General features: G+C 47.2%; 2 protein-coding genes across 3 annotated transcripts in view; both read right to left on the bottom strand.

Moving 5' to 3' along the window:
• Nucleotides 1-20,146, bottom strand: part of ELOVL5 (ELOVL fatty acid elongase 5) — an 88,421-nt gene extending 68,275 nt beyond the window's left edge. Inside the window, exons 1-2 of one of the 2 annotated variants that reach the window (XM_069726793.1) lie at nt 19,607-20,146; nt 12,740-12,806 (exon numbers count right to left, since the gene is read on the bottom strand). In XM_069726793.1, the coding sequence (XP_069582894.1) occupies nt 12,740-12,797 (58 nt within the window). In that variant the 5' untranslated portion in view covers nt 12,798-12,806; nt 19,607-20,146. The remainder of the gene's footprint in view (nt 1-12,739; nt 12,807-19,606) is intronic. The other variant, XM_069726792.1, reaches the window with a different exon arrangement.
• LOC138637767 (extracellular matrix protein A-like) lies at nt 12,801-20,322 on the bottom strand. The gene is made up of 5 exons (XM_069726685.1): nt 20,009-20,322; nt 18,804-19,393; nt 17,323-18,750; nt 15,723-17,239; nt 12,801-12,806 (listed from the first exon to the last, which is right to left on the bottom strand). Exons 1-5 carry the CDS (start codon nt 20,320-20,322, stop codon nt 12,801-12,803), a joined length of 3,855 nt encoding a protein of 1,284 aa, XP_069582786.1.
• Nucleotides 20,323-20,949: the final 627 nt, after the last annotated feature.

Here is a 20,949-nt window from a genome sequence, read left to right as displayed (position 1 = left end):
TTATCTCAGTAAATTCTAATACTTTCTAACACCAGCTTGAAAAATTATATTAATCCGAACTGTTGGCCTACTGAAATGTATGTTCAGTAAATGCACTCAATACTTGGTCAAGGCTCCTTTTGCATCAATTACTGCATCAATGCGGTGTGGCATGGAGGTGATCAGCCTGTGGCACTGCTGAGGTGTTATGGAAGCCCAGGTTGCTTTCAGCTCATCTGCATAGTTGAGTCTGGTGTCTCTCATCTTCCTCTTGACAATACCCCATAGACTCTCTATGTGGTTAAGGTCAGGCAAGTCTGCTGGCCAATCAAGCACAGTGATACGGTTGTTTTAACCCCTTCATGACCCAGCCTATTTTGACCTTAAAGACCTTGCCGTTTTTTGCAATTCTGACCAGTGTCCCTTTATGAGGTAATAACTCAGGAACGCTTCAATGGGTCCTAGCGGTTCTGAGATTGTTTTTTCGTGACATATTGGGCTTCATGTTAGTGGTAAATTTAGGTCAATAAATTCTGTGTTTATTTGTGATAAAAACGGAAATTTGGCGAAAATTTTGAAAATTTCGCAATTTTCACATTTTGAATTTTTATTCTGTTAAACCAGAGAGTTATGTGACACAAAATAGTTAATAAATAACATTTCCCACATGTCTACTTTACATCAGCACAATTTTGGAAACAAAATTTTTTTTTGCTAGGAAGTTATAAGGGTTAAAATTTGACCAGCAATTTCTCATTTTTACAACGAAATTTACAAAACCATTTTTTTAGGGACCACCTCACATTTGAAGTCAGTTTGAGGGGTCTATATGGCTGAAAATACCCAAAAGTGACACCATTATAAAAACTGCACCCCTCAAGGTGCACAAAACCACATTCAAGAAGTTTATTAACCCTTCAGGTGCTTCACAGCAGCAGAAGCAAAATGGAAGGAAAAAATGAACATTTAACTTTTTAGTCACAAAAATGATTTTTCAGCAACAATTTTTTTATTTTCCCAATGGTAAAAGGAGAAACTGAACCACGAAAGTTGTTGTCCAATTTGTCCTGAGTACGCTGATACCTCATATGTGGGGGTAAACCACTGTTTGGGCGCACGGCAGGGCTTGGAAGGGAAGGAGCGCCATTTGACTTTTTGAATGAAAAATTGGCTGCACTCTTTAGCGGACACCATGTCACGTTTGGAGAGCCCCCGTGTGCCTAAAAATTGGAGCTCCCCCACAAGTGACCCCATTTTGGAAACTAGACGCCCCAAGGAACTTATCTAGATGCATAGTGAGCACTTTGAACCCCCAGGTGCTTCACAAATTGATCCGTAAAAATGAAAAAGTACTTTTTTTTCACAAAAAAATTCTTTTACCCTCAATTTTTTCATTTTCACATGGACAACAGGATAAAATGGATCCTAAAATTTGTTGGGCAATTTCTCCTGAGTACATTGATACCTCACATGTGGAGGTAAACCACTGTTTGGGCACATGGTAAGGCTCGGAAGGGAAGGAGCGCCATTTGACTTTTTGAATGAAAAATTATCTCCATCGTTAGCGGACACCATGTCGCATTTGGAGAGACCCTGTGTGCCTAAACATTGGAGCTCCTTCACAAGTGACCCCATTTTGGAAACTGGACCCCCCAAGGAACTTATCTAGATGCCTAGTGAGCACTTTAAACCCTCAGGTGCTTCACAAATTGATCCGTAAAAATGAAAAAGTACTTTTTTTTCACAAAAAAATTATTTTCGCCTCAATTTTTTCATTTTCACATGGGCAATAGGATAAAATGGATCCTAAAATTTGTTGAGCAATTTCTCCCGAGTACGCCGATACCTCATATGTGGGGGTAAACCACTGTTTGGGCACACGGCATGGCTCGGAAGGGAAGGCGCGCCTTTTGACTTTTTGAATGGAAAATTAGCTCCAATTGTTAGCGGACACCATGTCGCGTTTGGAGAGCTCCTGTGTGCCTATGCATTGGAGCTCCCCCACAAGTGACCCCATTTTGGAAACTAGACCCCCCAAGGAACTTATCTAGATGCATACTGAGCACTTTAAACCCCCAGGTGCTTCACAGAAGTTTATAATGCAGAGCCATGAAAATAAAAAATAATTTTTCTTTTCTCAAAAATGATTTTTTAGCCCGCTATTTTTTATTTTCCCAAGGGTAACAGGAGAAATTTGACCCCAAAAGTTGTTGTCCAGTTTCTCCTGAGTACGCTGATACCCCATATGTGGGGGTAAACCACTGTTTAGGCACATGCTGGGGCTCGGAAGTGAAGTAGTGACGTTTTGAAATGCAGACTTTGATGGAATGCTCTGCGGGCGTCACGTTGCGTTTGCAGAGCCCCTGGTGTGCCTAAACAGTAGAAACCCCCCACAAATGACCCCATTTTGGAAACTAGACCCCCAAAGGAACTTATCTAGATATGTGGTGAGCACTTTCAACCCCCAAGTGCTTTACAGAAGTTTATAACACAGAGCCGTGAAAATAATAAATACGTTTTCTTTCCTCAAAAATAATTTTTTAGCCCAGAATTTTTTATTTTCCCAAGGGTTACAGGAGAAATTGGACCACAAAAGTTGTTGTCCAGTTTGTCCTGAGTACGCTGATACCCCATGTGTGGGGGTAAACCACTGTTTGGGCACACGTCGGGGCTCCGAAGGGAAGTAGTGACTTTTGAAATGCAGACTTTGATGGAATGGTCTGCGGACGTCATGTTGCGTTTGCAGAGCCCCTGGTGTGCCTAAACAGTAGAAACCCCCCACAAGTACCCCATTTTAGAAACTAGACCCCGCAAGGAACTTATCTAGATATGTGGTGAGCACTTTGAACCCCCAAGTGCTTCACAGACGTTTACAACGCAGAGCCGTGAAAATAAAAAATAATTTTTCTTTCCTCAAAAATTATGTTTTAGCAAGCATTTTTTTATTTTCACAAGGGTAACAGGAGAAATTGGACGCCAGTAATTGTTGCGCAGTTTGTCCTGAGTATGCTGGTACCCCATATGTGGGGGTAAACCACTGTTTGGGCGCACGTCGGGGCTCGGAATTGAGGGAGCACCATTTGACTTTATGAATACAAGATTGACTGGAATCAATGGTGGCGCCATGTTGCGTTTGGACCCCTGATGTGCCTAAACAGTGGAAACCCCTCAATTCTACCTCCAACAATAACCCCAACACACCCCTAACCCTAATCCCAACTGTAGCCATAACCCTAATCACACCCCTAACCACAACCCTAATTCCAACCCTAACCCTAAGGCTATGTGCCCACGTTGCGGATTCGTGTGAGATTTTTCAGCATCATTTTTGAAAAATCCGCGGGTAAAGGGCACTGCGTTTTACCTGTGGATTTACCGTGGATTTCCAGTGTTTTTTGTGCGGATTTCACCTGTGGATTCCTATTGAGGAACAGGTGTAAAACGCTGCGGAATCCGCACAAAGAATTGACATGCTGCGGAAAATACAACGCAGCATTTCCGCGTGGTATTTTCCGCACCATGGGCACAGCGGATTTGGTTTTCCATATGTTTACATGGAACTGCAAACCTGATGGAACACTGCTGCGAATCCGCAGCGGCCAATCCGCTGCAGATCCGCAGCAAAATCCGCACCGTGTGCACATAGCCTAATTCTAAAGGTATGTGCACACGCTGCGGAAAACGCTGCAGATCCGCAGCAGTTTCCCATGAGTTTACAGTTCAATGTAAACCTATGGGAAACAAAAATCGCTGTACACATGCTGCGGAAAAACTGCACGGAAACGCAGCGGTTTACATTCCACAGCATGTCACTTCTTTCTGCGGATTCCGCAGCGGTTTTACAACTGCTCCAATAGAAAATCGCAGTTGTAAAACCGCAGTGAAATGCGCAGAAAAACCGCGGTAACAGAATACGTGTGCACATACCGAAACCCTAACCCTAACCCTAGCCCTACCCCTAACCCTACCCCTAACCGTAGCCCTACCCCTAACCCTATTCTAACCTTAGTGTAAAAAAAAAAAAAATTTCTTTATTTTTTTATTGTCCCTACCTATGGGGGTGACAAAGGGGGGGGAGGGGTCATTTACTATTTGTTTTTTATTTTGATCACTGAGATATAACCTATCTCAGTGATCAAAACTCACTTTGGAACGAATCTGCCGGCCAGCAGATTCGGCGGGCGCACTGCAAATGCGCCCGCCATTTTGGAAGATGGCGGTGCCCAGGAAAGAAGACGGACGGATCCCGGGAGGTAAGTATAAGGGGGGGGGGGGGGGGAGATCAGGGCACGGGGGGAGCGTCGGAGCACGGGGGGGGGGGGGGGGTGTATCGGAACACGGGGGGTGGATTGGAGCACGGGGTGGGGGATCGCTGTGCAGGGGGGTGGATCGGCGCTCGGGGGGGGGAATCGGAGCATGGGGGGGGGAAAATCGCTGTGCGGGGGGGGTGATCGGAGTGCGGGGGGGTTTGATTGGAGCACAGGGGGTGTGATTGGAGCACGGGGGGAGCGGACAGGAGGACGGGGGAGCGGAGCACAGAACGGAGGGGAGCGGACCACAGATCGGGGGGCGATCGGTGGGGTGGGGGCATATCAGTGTTTCCAGCCATGGCCGATGATATTGCAGCATCGGCCATGGCTGGATTGTAATATTTCACCAGTTTTTTTAGGTGAAATATTACAAATCGCTCTGATTGGCAGTTTCACTTTCAACAGCCAATCAGAGCGATCGTAGCCACGGGGGGGTGAAGCCACCCCCCCGGGCTAAACTACCACTCCCCCTGTCCCTGCAGGCCGGGTGAAATTGGAGTTAACCCTTTCACCCGGCCTGCAGGGACGCGATCTTTCTGTGACACAGCATATGCGTCACAGGTCGGATTGGCACCGACTTTCATGACGCATACGCTGTGTCACAGGTCGGGAAGGGGTTAAACCAGGTATTGGTACTTTTGGCAGTGTGGACAGGTGCCAAGTCCTGCTAGAGAATGAAAACTTTCATCTCCAAAAAGCTTGTCAGTAGAGGGAAGGATGAAATGCTCTGGCAGTCCAGTTCTTTTTCTCCTTGCCCAGGTAAGATGCCTCTGGCGCTGTCTATTGGTCATGAGTTTCTTGACACAAGGAATGCTGCACTTGTAGCCCATGTCCTGGATACCTCTGTGTGTGGTGGCTCTTGAAGCGATGACTTCAGCAGCAGTCCACTTCTTGTGAATCTCCCCCAAATTTTTGAATGGCCTTTTCTTAACAATCCTTTCAAGGCTGCGGTTATCCCGGTTGCTTGTGCACCATTTTCTACCACACTTTTTCCTTCCACTCGACTTTCCAGTAATATGCTTAGATACAGCACTCTATGAACAGCCAGCTTCTTTAGCACTGACATTTTGTGGCTTACCCTCCTGTGTGTCAATGACTGCCTTCTGGACATCTGTCAAGTCAGCAGTCTTCCCCATGATTGTGGAGCCTACTGAAACAGACTAAGGGACCTAATTAAACGCTTAGGAAGCCTTTGCAGGTGGATTTTGTTAATTATTCTAAATTACTGAGGTAATGATTTTTGTGTTTTCATTGGCTGTAAGCCATAATCATCAACATTAACAGAAATAAAAACTTGAAATAGATGACTCGGTTTGTAAGAACTCTATATAATATATGAGTTTCACTTTTTGTATTGAAGAACTGAAATAAATGAACTTTTTGATGATATTCTAATTTTGTGAGAAGGAAGCACCTGTACTACCCACACTCGTGACATGTGTGGATAGACATCACACAAGTAATATAAAGAAAGTGGCATCAAGCCTTGAGATGGCGACAATGTCAAGGAACGTCAAGATCAGGAGTAGGCGTTTAGAGGGCTTAGAGCTCTGTTTTAATGGGTCTCAATGTGTATCTGCCACGGGGTTAATATGTGCTGACACAACCGTCATGCAAAGGTGCCTTCAAATAGCTACTTCAGCATTAAAAATGAGCCATTCCCTCTAATTAGTAGAGCAGAAGTCTACTTGTAAGCTGACAGATCTAAAGTATGACCTTTTCTTCAAAATACAGACAGACATGGTGGCAAAATCTGATAATGGGAATGTATCACGTTGACAAATGTTCACTAACTAGAACATGATAACTGCAACTTGAGCCCCAATTTCTTAAATTCTATTTTCTGTGCATGATTATGGGGTCGCACTTTAGCAGAACATGTAGAGATATGCTTTACAGCAGGCAGCAACATATTCACCACAGGGCCCTGTGGTCTGGAGAAGACACTCATTTTTATTAGCGTATAAAAAATATTCAGATTTTCATTCTGAAAACTCGGACGATTTTTTTCGCACTTGTCATCCGTGTACAGTCCGTACATAATCCATTTTTTACAGCAGCTACTAATAATTTACAAGACCATCTACTGTTTCCCATGTTACAGAACTACATTGTATCCATATCAGATGCTATGTATACTGTGGCTCCGTATGGCGTTTAAATTTATTTTTTAACATGAATAGACTTGAATGGGTAAGTCTCGTCCGATTTACTGAAGAAACATTAATTCATGCGATTTTTTTTTTTTCCACACACAGATTCGGTCAATGAAAAAAAAAAAATCAGTCATTAGCACTGCCCCACTGAATAACATTGGTTCATGTACTGTCCGTTTTTTCACAAACCAAAGGTACGGTCATGTGAACAAGCCCTAAAGCTGGGGTCACACAAGCGTATGAAAATTAGTCCGATTTCAATCAAGAAATTTGGCAACGATTTTAAGCCATATTGTCATTGTGTCATTTACGTCCCTGTGGCATCCATAATTATACAGTACAGACCAAATGTTTGGACACACCTTCTCATTTAAAGATTTTTCTGTATTTTCATGACTATGAAAATTGTACATTCACACTGAAGACATCAAAACTATGAATTAACACATGTGGAATTATATACTTAACAAAAAAAGTGTGAAACAACTGAAATTATGTTTTGTATTCTAGGTTCTTCAAAGTAGCCACCTTTTGCTTTGGATGACTGCTTTGCATACTCTTGGCATTCTATTGATGAGCTTTAAGAGGTAGTCACCGGGAATGGACTTCCAACAATCTTGAAGGAGTTCCCAGAAATGCTTAGCACTTGTTGGCCCTTTTGCCTTCACGCTGCGGTCCAGCTCACCCCTAACCATCTCGATTGGGTTCAGGTCTGGTGACTGTGGAGGCCATGTCATCTGGCGTAGCACCCCATCACTCTCGTTCTTGGTCAAATAGCCCTTACACAGCCTGGAGGTGTGTTTGGGGTCATTGTCCTGTTGAAAAATAAATGATGGTCCAACTAAACGCAAACCGGATGGAATAGTATGCTGCTGTAAGATGCTGTGGTAGCCATGCTGGTTCAGTATGCCTTCAATTTTGAATAAATCTCCAACAATGTCACCAGCAAAGCACCCCCACACCATCACACCTCCTCCTCCATGCTTCACGGTGGGAACCAGGCATATACAGTCCAGCCGTCACCTTTTCTGCGTCGCACAAAGACACGGTGGTTGGAACCAAAGATCTCAAATTTGGACTCATCAGACCAAAGCACAGATTTCCACTGGTTTAATGTCCATTCCTTGTGCTCTTTAGCCCAAACAAGTCTCTTCTGCTTGTTGCCTGTCCTTAGCAGTGGTTTCCTAGCAGCTATTTTACCATGAAGGCCTGCTGCACAAAGTCTCCTCTTAACAGTTGTTGTAGAGATGTGTCTGCTGCTAGAACTGTGTGGCATTGACCTGGTCTCTAATCTGAGCTGCTGTTAACCTGTGATTTCTGAGGCTGGTGACTTGGATAAACTTATCCTCAGAAGCAGAGATGACTCTTGGTCTTCCTTTCCTGGGGCGGTCCTCATGTGAGCCAGTTTCTTTGTAGCGCTTGATGGTTTTTGCCACTGCACTTGGGGACACTTTCAAAGTTTTCCCAATTTTTCGGACTGACTGACCTTCATTTCTTAAAGTAATGATGACCACTTGTTTTCTTTACTTAGCTGCTTTTTTCTTGCCATAATACAAATTCTAACAGTCTATTCTGTAGGAATATCAGCTGTGTAACCACCAGACTTATGTACAACACAACTGATGGTCCCAACACCATTTATAAGGCAAGAAATCCCACTTATTAAACCTGACAGGGCACACCTGTGAAGTGAAAACCATTCCCGGTGACTACCTCCTGAAGCTCATAAAGAAAATGCCAAGAGTGTGCAAAGCAGTCATCAAAGCAAAAGGTGGCTACTTTGAAGAACCTAGAATATAAGACATAATTCCACATGGGTTAATTCATAGTTTTGATGCCTTCAGCGTGAATGTACAATTTCATAGTCATGAAAATACAGAAAAATCTTTAAATGAGAAGGTGTGTACAAACTTCTGGTCTGTACTGTACATCAACAATTTAAAATAGACATGATCAAATACAATTTCCTATGTTAATAATGGAAAAGTAGTCATAACATATCAGACACTATGCGGATGAGCCATATGGGATCTGATTTTTTTTTTGATTACCAACAGACTCGTATAGGTGAATCTGATCCAAGAAGCGGACTTATCTGAGCAGCCCTACTGCATTACATTGGTCAACGTGCCGTCCAATCTTTACTTGGACAGCAGAAGTCCATATAACGTCTGAACAAGTCTTATAGAGATAAGGCATGTTTTGCAGGTGGGGGCTACGATGGCATGGTGCCTTGATGGTGGTCCCAGAAGTCGGAACTACACTGATCTAAAAGTTTGACACAGTATCATCAAAACAGGGCACATAAAGACATAAATAGCGTATCAGAAGATCCTATGCCTATATTACCAGGGCATAGAAAAACATCACATGGACACTTCTCTACTGAGTTAAATATGAAAAACATGGCGTTAAAGTCCAAAATTCATTACAAAACATATACCGTAGTTTTATTGAACATTGAGGCACAGAAAAGTTAAAAACATGTAATAGTACAAGGTTATGATGCCAGTGAGCAATGGGTAGAACGGCGCGAGTCTCTTATGTAGATGTACAAGGGATGGGGAAGCGTGCGGGTCAGTGACATCATCAGGGAGTTCCCTGTGACCCACACCGCCATGGGCTCCAGGATGTGATACAACTTCTGGCCAGATCCAAGGAATCACCTGCGCGTATATTCGTGCTGGGGCTTATTTAAGAGCAGTTAGGACACACTTCTAACTATGGTTCCTGAAGAAGCCAACACAAAACGCACGTTGAGGCTGGCTACAAGTTGTCTTTCCTGGCGAACCATGGGTAAGAGCACTTTTTCAAAAACTGTGCATTGATGCAGATGGTCTGATGCTTAGTACTATTTACTAACCTATGCAGATCTCAAGTTTGGGCTACATTAGCGGCACTCCTTCTGCACCCCCACATTTATAAACTTTAAAGCACTAGCACTCTTTCATGAATAGATGCTTGTTATTTGTGTCTGCTCTCCTCACCCCAAATACGTCTTCTACATGAGAGACTCGCGCTGTTCTACCCATTGCTCACCCGAATCATGACCTTGTACTGTTACATGTTTTTATCTTTTCTGTGCCTCAATGTTCAATAAAGCTATAGGTTTTGTAATGAATTTTGAACTTTAACCCCATGTTTTTCATATTTAACTGATATAAAAGTTATCACCTATACAGGAGATAATTCATTTGCTTAACTGGAATAAATGTACCATATATACTTGAGTATAAGCCGACCCGAGTATAAGCCGACCCCCCTAATTTTGCCACACAAAACTCGGAAAACTTATTGACTCGAGTATAAACCTAGGGTGGAAAATGCAGCAGCTACCGGTGAATTTCAAAAATAAAAATAGATGCTCCATACCGTTCATTATGGCCCCTTAGCTATGCCATATAGTGCTCTGCACCGTTCATTATTGCCCCATAGCTGTGCCATATAGTGCTCTGCACCGTTCATTATTGCCCCATAGATGTGCCATATAGTGCTCTGCGCCGTTCATTATTGCCCCATAGCTGTGCCATATAGTGCTCTGCGCCGTTCAGTATTGCCCCATAACTGTGCCATATAGTGCTCTGCACCGTTCATTATTGCCCCATAGATGTGCCATATAGTGCTCTGCACCGTTCATTATTGCCCCATAGCTGTGCCATATAGTGCTCTGCACCGTTCATTATTGCCCCATAGCTGTGCCATATAGTGCTCTGCACCGTTCATTATTGCCCCATAGCTGTGCCATATAGTGCTCTGCACCGTTCATTATTGCCCCATAGCTGTGCCATATAGTGCTCTGCACCGTTCATTATTGCCCCATAGCTGTGCCATATAGTGCTCTGCACCGTTCATTATTGCCCCATAGCTGTGCCATATAGTGCTCTGCACCGTTCATTATTGCCCCATAGCTGTGCCATATAGTGCTCTGCACCGTTCATTATTGCCCCATAGCTGTGCCATATAGTGCTCTGCACCGTTCATCATTGCCCCATAGCTGTGCCATATAGTGCTCTGCACCGTTCATTATTGCCCCATAGCTGTGCCATATAGTGCTCTGCACCGTTCATTATTGCCCCATAGCTGTGCCATAAAGTGCTCTGCACCGTTCATTATTGCCCCATAGCTGTGCCATATAGTGCTCTGCATCGTTCATTATTGCCCCATAGATGTGCCATATAGTGCTCTGCACCGTTCATTATTGCCCCATAGCTGTGCCATATAGTGCTCTGCACCGTTCATTATTGCCCATAGCTGTGCCATATAGTGCTCTGCACCGTTCATTATTGCCCCATAGCTGTGCCATATAGTGCTCTGCGCCGTTCATTATTGCCCCATAGATGTGCCATATAGTGCTCTGCGCCGTTCATTATTGCCCCATAGCTGTGCCATATAGTGCTCTGCACCGTTCAGTATTGCCCCATAACTGTGCCATATAGTGCTCTGCACCGTTCATTATTGCCCCATATAGTGCTCTGCACCATTTATTATTGCCCCATAGCTGTGCCATATAGTGCTCTGCACCGTTCATTATTGCCCCATAGCTGTGCCATATAGTGCTCTGCACCGTTTATTATTGCCCCATAGCTGTGCCATATAGTGCTCTGCACTGTTCATTATTGCCCCATAGCTGTGCCATATAGTGCTCTGCACTGTTCATTATTGCCCCATAGCTGCCATATAGTGCTCTGTGCCGTTCATTATTGCCCCATAGCTGCCATATAGTGCTCTGCACCGTTCATTATTGCCCCATAGCTGCCATATAGTGCTCTGCACCGTTGATTATTGCCCCATAGCTGCCATATAGTGCTCTGCACCGTTCATTATTGCCCCATAGCTGTGCCATAGAAAGCTGTGCCATTGCTGCTGCTGCAATAAAAAAAAATAAAATTACATACTCACCTCTCTTGCTTGCAGCTCACCAGCGTCCCGTCCCGGCGTCTCTCCGCACTGACTGATCAGGCAGAGGGCGGCGTGCACACTATATGCGTCATCGCGCCCTCTGACCTGCACAGTCAGAGCAAGAGGAAGCGAAGACAGAGCGGCGCCCGGCGTGCGTGTGGAACGCAGACAGGTGAATATGACATACTTACCTGCTCCCGGCGTCCCGCTCCCTCTGCCTGTCACACGGTCTTCGGTGCCGCAGCCTCTTCCTCTATCAGCAGTCACCGCACCGCTGATTAGAGAAATAAATATGCGGCTCCACCCCTATGGGAGGTGGAGCAGCATATTCATTTCTCTAATGAGCGGTCCCACGTGACCGCTGAACAGGGGAAGAGCTGCAGCACCGAAGACCGTGTGACAGGCAGAGGGAGCGTCAGGATCGCCGGGACTAGGTAAGTATGCCTCAGCGCCCTCTCCCCCTCACCCGCCGACCCTGCCGCCCACTCGAGTATAAGCCTAGAGGGGCACTTTCAGCCCAAAATTTTGGGCTGAAAATCTTGGGTTATACTCGAGTATATACGGTAAATTACAAACAAAAGACTTGCAGCATAAAGATTTGATTTAAACAACAGAATATTTTCTGGCAATACAACCCCATTAATTTAAATGATAAAAATATTATATTTCTGAATACCCAGGAAAATATAATGAAGAGTAAAATAAAGAAATTTTCCACTACAATTTACTATAGGGTTGGGATTCCATACATTGGTTCAAGTTATAAAAAGTTTCAGGCTCGGATCCTCATGCTTTCATTTACTTTCAGACCCCATAATTTGCTGGTGGTAATCGGACCCTTGATTTCAGTTTTGACTCATGTAGGCATGCCTCTCCCTACAAGAGGCGAGATCTGCCTTCACTAGCTCTCATGTACTGGCAACTGCAACACAGTGCGATTCACATGCCTGTGCTGTATTGGTGGCTGATCCGGTGGCTGTGAAGGCACAAACTTCAGGTTTCAGTCTGCGGATCAACTTCGCTCTCGGCAGTAAGACTCCCACATCCTCAATATATCAATCCTTTGTAACAGAAATGTACCCAGCACTGCAAATCTTCTATATCTACATAATGTCAATTTTGGTTGTGGAATGATCACATATTTGATATTGATTTTAGATATTGACTTCAATGGACAAGACAAAATCCACACGTAATGTGGAATGTGGTGGAAGTCTGACATTTGGCAACTCCACCGATCGGCTGGTATATGCCCCCGCAGAACCCATTTAACATCTATGGAGCTGCAGCGTTCTGCTACATACTGTACATTGGTTACTGGCTGCTGCCCCATGGGTAGGACACTTAGATAATACATTAATATGGTAAACATCAACAAATAATGAAGCATTTTACCTCGGGGCCCAAGCAAGTTGTCTATGTATCCATTCACTGCTTTATCCATGGCCTCCATTCTTTAAACCTACAAGGCAAGAACAAAATGTGTCTCAATCAGTAAAGAAAGCCTACAAGGGGTTGGCCATGATCAAGAAAAAAAAAAAACAGTGCAATAGAAAGGAATGTGATAAAAGAAGAAAAGAAGCATCACATCATCATGCATCACCGCTGCCGCCAATCACTAATCTCAGTGACGGTCACATGTGATGGAGAGTGTTGCTGCTTCTATTATTTTATTGCGTTGCCCTCTTTGGCTGATTATTTTCGTGATCACAGATGACCTCCTTGAGGAAAGAAAGAAAAGGGAACAGCAGACACGGGACACATAATGGAGGGGTAGACACCAAACATCCTATCTCAGACCCTTCTTCCCACCACAGGACAGGGAAGATCAGCTCTTCTCAGGGTGCCTCCTGTAAAGAGGGTTGACGTACAGGTAATTAGGATCAGGGCTCGTCACTGCCTAGAGTCAGCACTGGCCTCTACAGTGTTCTTTCTCTGGAGCTATACGTTACTGTATGATGGATGCCAGGACGTGCATAGTAATGTTGCACACCGATGAGTCTGCTCTTCCTGTGTCAGAGGAAGTATGGGTGAGAATAGAATACCACCCAGACATCAGTGAGTTCCTCCTTACCATGCCCAGAAAAGTGTGCGATGGCGGACAAAGTGAAGGGGAAACCTCAGACGGCCTAGTCACTTGCCCTAAATCTCTACTGCTTGGCTGGCTTAAAGGACTTGTCCATTACTGGACATCCACTGCTTAATCAATTTAGGGGCATGTAGGAAATAAAAACAATGGACTTTCCGCAGTGGTGCTTGTCCAGCGATGTTGGTACTGCTGTTCTTGGCGGGTGGCATGATGTTTTTTTCTCATGAGGTTGCTGCAGCCCGAACATTGCTGGAACAGCTCCGTTGCAGGAAGTGACTGCCCACTGTTTTATTTTCTACATGCCCCTCAATTAATTAAGCAAAGGAATTGTACAGTAGGAGACAAACAGTACAGCGCAAATCCACACTGGTGGTCTCCAGTGGGATCAGAAATGATGATGTCCAGTTCATCATTCACCAGACCAATGAGGCCACTAATTGGGTCAGGTGACTGATGTCCAGGATGTCTTCGCATGTGTTTGACAAGTACAGAAAACCCCTTTCAGTCTGGATATCTCCTTTCAAGGAGTCAATTATCAAGACAACCCTCTAAACTTGGCCCTTCAGGCATTCAGGGCCTCAGAGAATGGTCGGTCACACTTTCCACACAATACCAGCTCGTAGTCCAACAGTCATGATGTAAAGGAGCTTTACAATGCTGCTAATTTTCCATAAGCTGCCGGGAATGCAACAATGTACAGAAGCCCAGGAGGCCCTGCTCCTGTCCTTCACCAGAGGCGTCACTATTTACTTGTCACATGTCCCCAGTACCACGTCCAAGTGTCAGGTGACTGGGGGAATGTAGGCAGGTCTACACCACACACAGTATGCCAGTCTACGCCACACACAGCTCTACGCAGCACACATTTGCGAGTCAGCTCGGCTCTACGCCGCACACAGCACATGGGTATACGCTACACTCAGCTCTACGCAACACACAGCACACGGATATACGCTACACTAAGCTCTACGCAGCACACATGAGCGAGTCAACTCGATTCTAAGCCACACACAGCACACGGGTATACGCCACACACAGCTCTACGCAGCACACATGAGCGAGTCAACTCAGCTCTACGCCGCACAAAGCACATGGGTATACTCCGCACAAAGCTCTACGCAGCACACATGTGCGAGTCAACTCAGCTCTACGCCACACACAGCACACGGGTATACGCTACACTGAACTCTATGCAGCACACATGAGCGAGTCAACTCAGCTCTACGCAACACACAGCACACGGATATACGCTACACTAAGCTCTACGCAGCACACATGAGCGAGTCAACTCGATTCTAAGCCACACACAGCACACGGGTATACGCCACACACAGCTCTACGCAGCACACATGCACGAGTCAACTCGGCTCTACGCCGCACACAGCACATGGGTATACGCTACACTCAGCTCTATGCAGCACACATGAGCGAGTCAACTCAGCTCTACGCCGCACACAGCACATGGGTATACGCTACACTCAGCTCTATGCAGCACACATGAGCGAGTCAACTCAGCTCTACGCCGCACACAGCACATGGGTATACGCCGCATAAAGCTCTACGCAGCACACATGTGTGAGTCAACTCAGCTCTACGCCACACACAGCACACGGGTATACGCTACACTGAACTCTACGCAGCACACATGAGCGAGTCAACTCAGCTCTACGCAACACACAGCTCTACGCAGCACACATGAGCGAGTCAACTCAGCCCTACGCCACACACAGCACACGGGTATACGCTGCACACAGCTCTACACAGCACACATGCACGAGTCAACTCGGCTCTACGCCACACACAGCACACAGGTATACGCTGCACACAGCTCTACACAGCACACATGAGCGAGTCAACTCAGCCCTACACCACACACAGCACACGGGTGTACGCTGCACTCAGCTCTAAACCGCACACGCGTCTACGCCACACGTGTATGCATACCATAAGCGGTATGCAGATTTGTCCACATCATACACAGTACACGGGTCTATGTCACACGCAGTACGCAGGTCCACATCGTACACAGTACATGGGTCTATGTCACACGCAGTACGCAGGTCCACATCGTACACGGGTCTATGTCACACACAGTACACAGGTCCACATCGTACACAGTACATGGGTCTATGTCACACACAGTACACAGGTCCACATCGTACACTGTATATGGGTCTATGTCTCACACAGTACGCAGGTCCACATCGTACACAGTACACGGGTCTATGTCACACACAGTACGCAGGTCCACATCGTACACAGTACACGGGTCCACATCGTACACAGTACACGGGTCCACATCGTACACAGGTCCACATCGTACACAGTACACGGGTCTATGTCACACAGAGTACGCATGTCCACATCGTACACAGTACGCAGGTCGTACACTGTACACGGGTCTATGTCACACACAGTACGCAGGTCCACACCGTACACAGTACTCGGGTCTGTGTCACACACAGTAAGCAGGTCCACATCGTACACAGTACACGGGTCTATGTCACACACAGTGCGCAGGTCCACATCGTACACAGTACACGGGTCTAAGCCGCACACAGTACGCAGGTCCACATCGTAGACTGTATACGGGTCTATGTCACACACAGTGCGCAGGTTCACATCGTACACTGTATACAGGTCTATGTCACACACAGTACGCAGGTCCACATCGTACACTGTATACGGGTCCACATCGTACACAGTACGCAGGTCGTACACTGTACACGGGTCTATGTCACACACAGTACGCAGGTCCACATCGTACACTGTATACGGGTCCACATCGTACACTGTACACGGGTCTATGTCACACACAGTGCGCAGGTCCACATCGTACACTGTACACGGGTCTATGTCACACACAGTACGCAGGTCCACATCGTACACTGTATACGGGTCCACATCGTACACTGTATACGGGTCTATGTCACACACAGTACGCAGGTCCACATCGTACACTGTATACGGGTCTATGTCACACACAGTACGCAGGTCCACATCGTACACTGTATACGGGTCCACATCGTACACTGTATACGGGTCTATGTCACACACAGTACGCAGGTCCACACCGTACACAGTACTCGGGTCTGTGTCACACACAGTAAGCAGGTCCACATCGTACACAGTACACGGGTCCACATCGTACACAGTACACGGGTCTATGTCACACACAGTGCGCAGGTCCACATCGTACACAGTACACGGGTCTAAGCCGCACACAGTACGCAGGTCCACATCGTAGACTGTATACGGGTCTATGTCACACACAGTGCGCAGGTTCACATCGTACACTGAATACAGGTCTATGTCACACACAGTACGCAGGTCCACATTGTACACTGTATACGGGTCCACATCGTACACAGTACGCAGGTCGTACACTGTACACGGGTCTATGTCACACACAGTACGCAGGTCCACATCGTACACTGTATACGGGTCCACATCGTACACTGTACACGGGTCTATGTCACACACAGTGCGCAGGTCCACATCGTACACTGTATACGGGTCCACATCGTACACTGTACACGGGTCTATGTCACACACAGTACGCAGGTCCACATCGTACACTGTATACGGGTCCACATCGTACACTGTATACGGGTCTATGCCACACACAGTACGCAGGTCCACATCGTACACTGTATACGGGTCCACATCGTACACTGTATACGGGTCTATGCCACACACAGTACGCAGGTCCACATCGTACACTGTATACGGGTCCACATCGTACACTGTATACGGGTCTATGTCACACACAGTACGCAGGTCCACATCGTACACTGTATACGGGTCTATGTCACACACAGTACGCAGGTCCACATCGTACACGGGTCCACATCGTACACTGTATACGGGTCTATGTCACACACAGTACGCAGGTCCACATCGTACACTGTATACGGGTCCACATCGTACACTGTATACGGGTCTATGTCACACACAGTACGCAGGTCCACATCGTACACTGTATACGGGTCCACATCGTACACTGTATACGGGTCTATGTCACACACAGTACGCAGGTCCACACCGTACACAGTACTCGGGTCTGTGTCACACACAGTAAGCAGGTCCACATCGTACACAGTACACGGGTCCACATCGTACACAGTACACGGGTCTATGTCACACACAGTGCGCAGGTCCACATCGTACACAGTACACGGGTCTAAGCCGCACACAGTACGCAGGTCCACATCGTAGACTGTATACGGGTCTATGTCACACACAGTGCGCAGGTTCACATCGTACACTGTATACGGGTCCACATCGTACACAGTACGCAGGTCGTACACTGTACACGGGTCTATGTCACACACAGTACGCAGGTCCACATCGTACACTGTATACGGGTCCACATCGTACACTGTACACGGGTCTATGTCACACACAGTGCGCAGGTCCACATCGTACACTGTATACGGGTCCACATCGTACACTGTACACGGGTCTATGTCACACACAGTACGCAGGTCCACATCGTACACTGTATACGGGTCCACATCGTACACTGTATACGGGTCCACATCGTACACTGTATACGGGTCTATTCCACACACAGTACGCAGGTCCACATCGTACACTGTATACGGGTCCACATCGTACACTGTATACGGGTCTATGTCACACACAGTACGCAGGTCCACATCGTACACTGTATACGGGTCTATGTCACACACAGTACGCAGGTCCACATCGTACACTGTATACGGGTCTATGTCACACACAGTACGCAGGTCCACATCGTACACTGTATACGGGTCTATGTCACACACAGTACGCAGGTCCACATCGTACACTGTATACGGGTCTATGTCACACACAGTACGCAGGTCCACATCGTACACTGTATACGGGTCCACATCGTACACTGTATACGGGTCCACATCGTACACTGTATACGGGTCTATGCCACACACAGTACGCAGGTCCACATCGTACACTGTATACGGGTCCACATCGTACACTGTATACGGGTCTATGTCACACACAGTACGCAGGTCCACATCGTACACTGTATACGGGTCTATGTCACACACAGTACGCAGGTCCACATCGTACACTGTATACGGGTCTATGTCACACACAGTACGCAGGTCCACATCGTACACTGTATACGGGTCCACATCGTACACTGTATACGGGTCCACATCGTACACTGTACACGGGTCTATGTCACACACAGTACGCAGGTCCACATCGTACACTGTATACGGGTCCACATCGTACACTGTATACGGGTCCACATCGTACACTGTATACGGGTCTATGCCACACACAGTACGCAGGTCCACATCGTACACTGTATACGGGTCCACATCGTACACTTATACGGGTCTATGTCACACACAGTACGCAGGTCCACATCGTACACTGTATACGGGTCTATGTCACACACAGTACGCAGGTCCACATCGTACACTGTATACGGGTCTATGTCACACACAGTACGCAGGTCCACATCGTACACTGTATACGGGTCTATGTCACACACAGTACGCAGGTCCACATCGTACACTGTATACGGGTCCACATCGTACACTGTATACGGGTCTATGTCACACACAGTACGCAGGTCCACATCGTACACTGTATACGGGTCTATGTCACACACAGTACGCAGGTCCACATCGTACACTGTATACGGGTCTATGTCACACACAGTACGCAGGTCCACATCGTACACTGTATACGGGTCCACATCGTACACTGTATACGGGTCTATGTCACACACAGTACGCAGGTCCACATCGTACACTGTATACGGGTCCACATCGTACACTGTATACGGGTCTATGTCACACACAGTACGCAGGTCCACATCGTACACTGTATACGGGTCTATGTCACACACAGTACGCAGGTCCACATCGTACACTGTATACGGGTCTATGTCACACACAGTACGCAGGTCCACATCGTACACTGTATACGGGTCTATGTCACTGCCAGAGACAAACAGGGTCCTTTCATCCAATCTAGGAAACTGAAAATGTGTTGCCTATAGCAACCAATCAGATTGCAGCTTGTGTTCTGTAACCAGGTGTGGAAAATGAAAGCTGAAATATGATTGGTTCCTCAGCTAAAAGTGTGCACCATTAAAATGGGTGAGACTGGCACCGAATATTCTAGAAGAAACGTCAGGGCACAGCACATACCGGGGCGGGGATGCGGCGGGTACCACTCCGTTATCAGAGATGTAACAAGTGCTGGAAGTGACAGCGGACAAGTGACATGTGGCAGCTCTGCACGGGCTCTGATTGGCCGGCCAGAAGTGCGGAGACCAGAGGGGAGGGCGGGGAAGGAGGACCCCGAAAAGCAGAGGAAGCGAGAGCGGCGCTGCCCATATATAGCGGGAGTCCGTGAGGCTGACATCACCGGGTGTCACAGGGACCGTGTGTGCCTGCGGGGAGAACACACGTGTCGGGCAGCCCGACCCCAGCTCTGCGCGCCCCCATCACCGGACGCCCCGTCCCGCAGTCTGTCCCCGCACAGGACAACTCCGTACAAGTCGCCACCAGAACAGGACGGAGCCGCGCCCGCTCCCCAGCGCCCATTACCGTTCTGTGGCCGCTGCCCTTCTGTCTCCCGCGGTGTCACTCCTGGATGGCTCCCGGCTCAGCAGCGGCACTGGCTGTGTGACTCCGCTCTCCGCCCAGCCCCGGCCGGCAGTGTGCTCAACAGCCCCGCCCCCAGGTGGAGTCCGGCCGCTCCCAGCCACACAGAGCGGGCACCGGGGACGCGTGAGGAGGCTCGCCTGATGGGAAGGCGGGAGATGGCGGCGGGGACCGGGGACAAATGACGGAGGAGGGAGGCGACAGAGCGGGCTGACCGGAGCCGGCAGGAGCTGCTGCGACAGCGGCCATAAACTCATCACACAACTAGTTATCACTTGTGTCTGTTATCTGTCGGTGCAGAAATGTCTGAGAGCTGTCTCCTCTATATCATCTACATCCCCAATATCACCTGTCTCCTCCTCATCATCATCATCATCTGTCTCCCCTACATCATCTGTCTCCTCATCATCATCATCACCTGTCTCATCATCATCATCTGTCTCCCCTACATCATCTGTCTCCTCTATATCATCTACATCCCCAATATCACCTGTCTCATCATCATCACCTGTCTCCTCATCATCTGTCTCCTCATCATCATCTGTCTCCTCTATATCATCTACATCCCCAATATCACCTGTCTCCTCATCATCATCACCTGTCTCATCATCATCACCTGTCTCATCATCATCTGTCTCATCATCATCATCATGTGTCTCCTCATCATCATCACCTGTCTCCTCTATATCATCTACATCACCATCATCTACGTCTCCTCATCATCATCACCTGTCTCATCATCATCTGTCTCCTCTATATCATCTACATCCCCCAATATCACCTGTCTCCTCCTCCTCATCACCTGTCTCCTCATCATCATCATCTGTCTCCCCTACATCATCTGTCTCCCCTACATCACCTGTCTCCCCTACATCATCTGTCTC

Source organism: Ranitomeya imitator, chromosome 5, assembly GCF_032444005.1.
Source record: "Ranitomeya imitator isolate aRanImi1 chromosome 5, aRanImi1.pri, whole genome shotgun sequence".
NCBI lineage: Eukaryota > Metazoa > Chordata > Amphibia > Anura > Dendrobatidae > Ranitomeya > Ranitomeya imitator.
This window is presented reverse-complemented; position numbering and strand designations above follow the sequence as displayed.

What these genes read in the sequence shown, in the direction of transcription:
- LOC138637767 (XM_069726685.1), bottom strand. Translation starts at nt 20,322, where the DNA reads ATGAGTTTATGGCCGCTGTCGCAGCAGCTCCTGCCGGCTCCGGTCAGC. An exon ending in AGGGCAGCGGCCACAGAACG is followed by an intron (nt 19,394 to 20,008) that starts GTAATGGGCGCT and finishes TGTCTCTGGCAG; the next exon opens with TGACATAGACCCGTATACAG. An exon ending in AGTGTACGATGTGGACCTGC is followed by an intron (nt 18,751 to 18,803) that starts GTACTGTGTGTG and finishes ACCCGTATACAG; the next exon opens with TGTACGATGTGGACCTGCGT.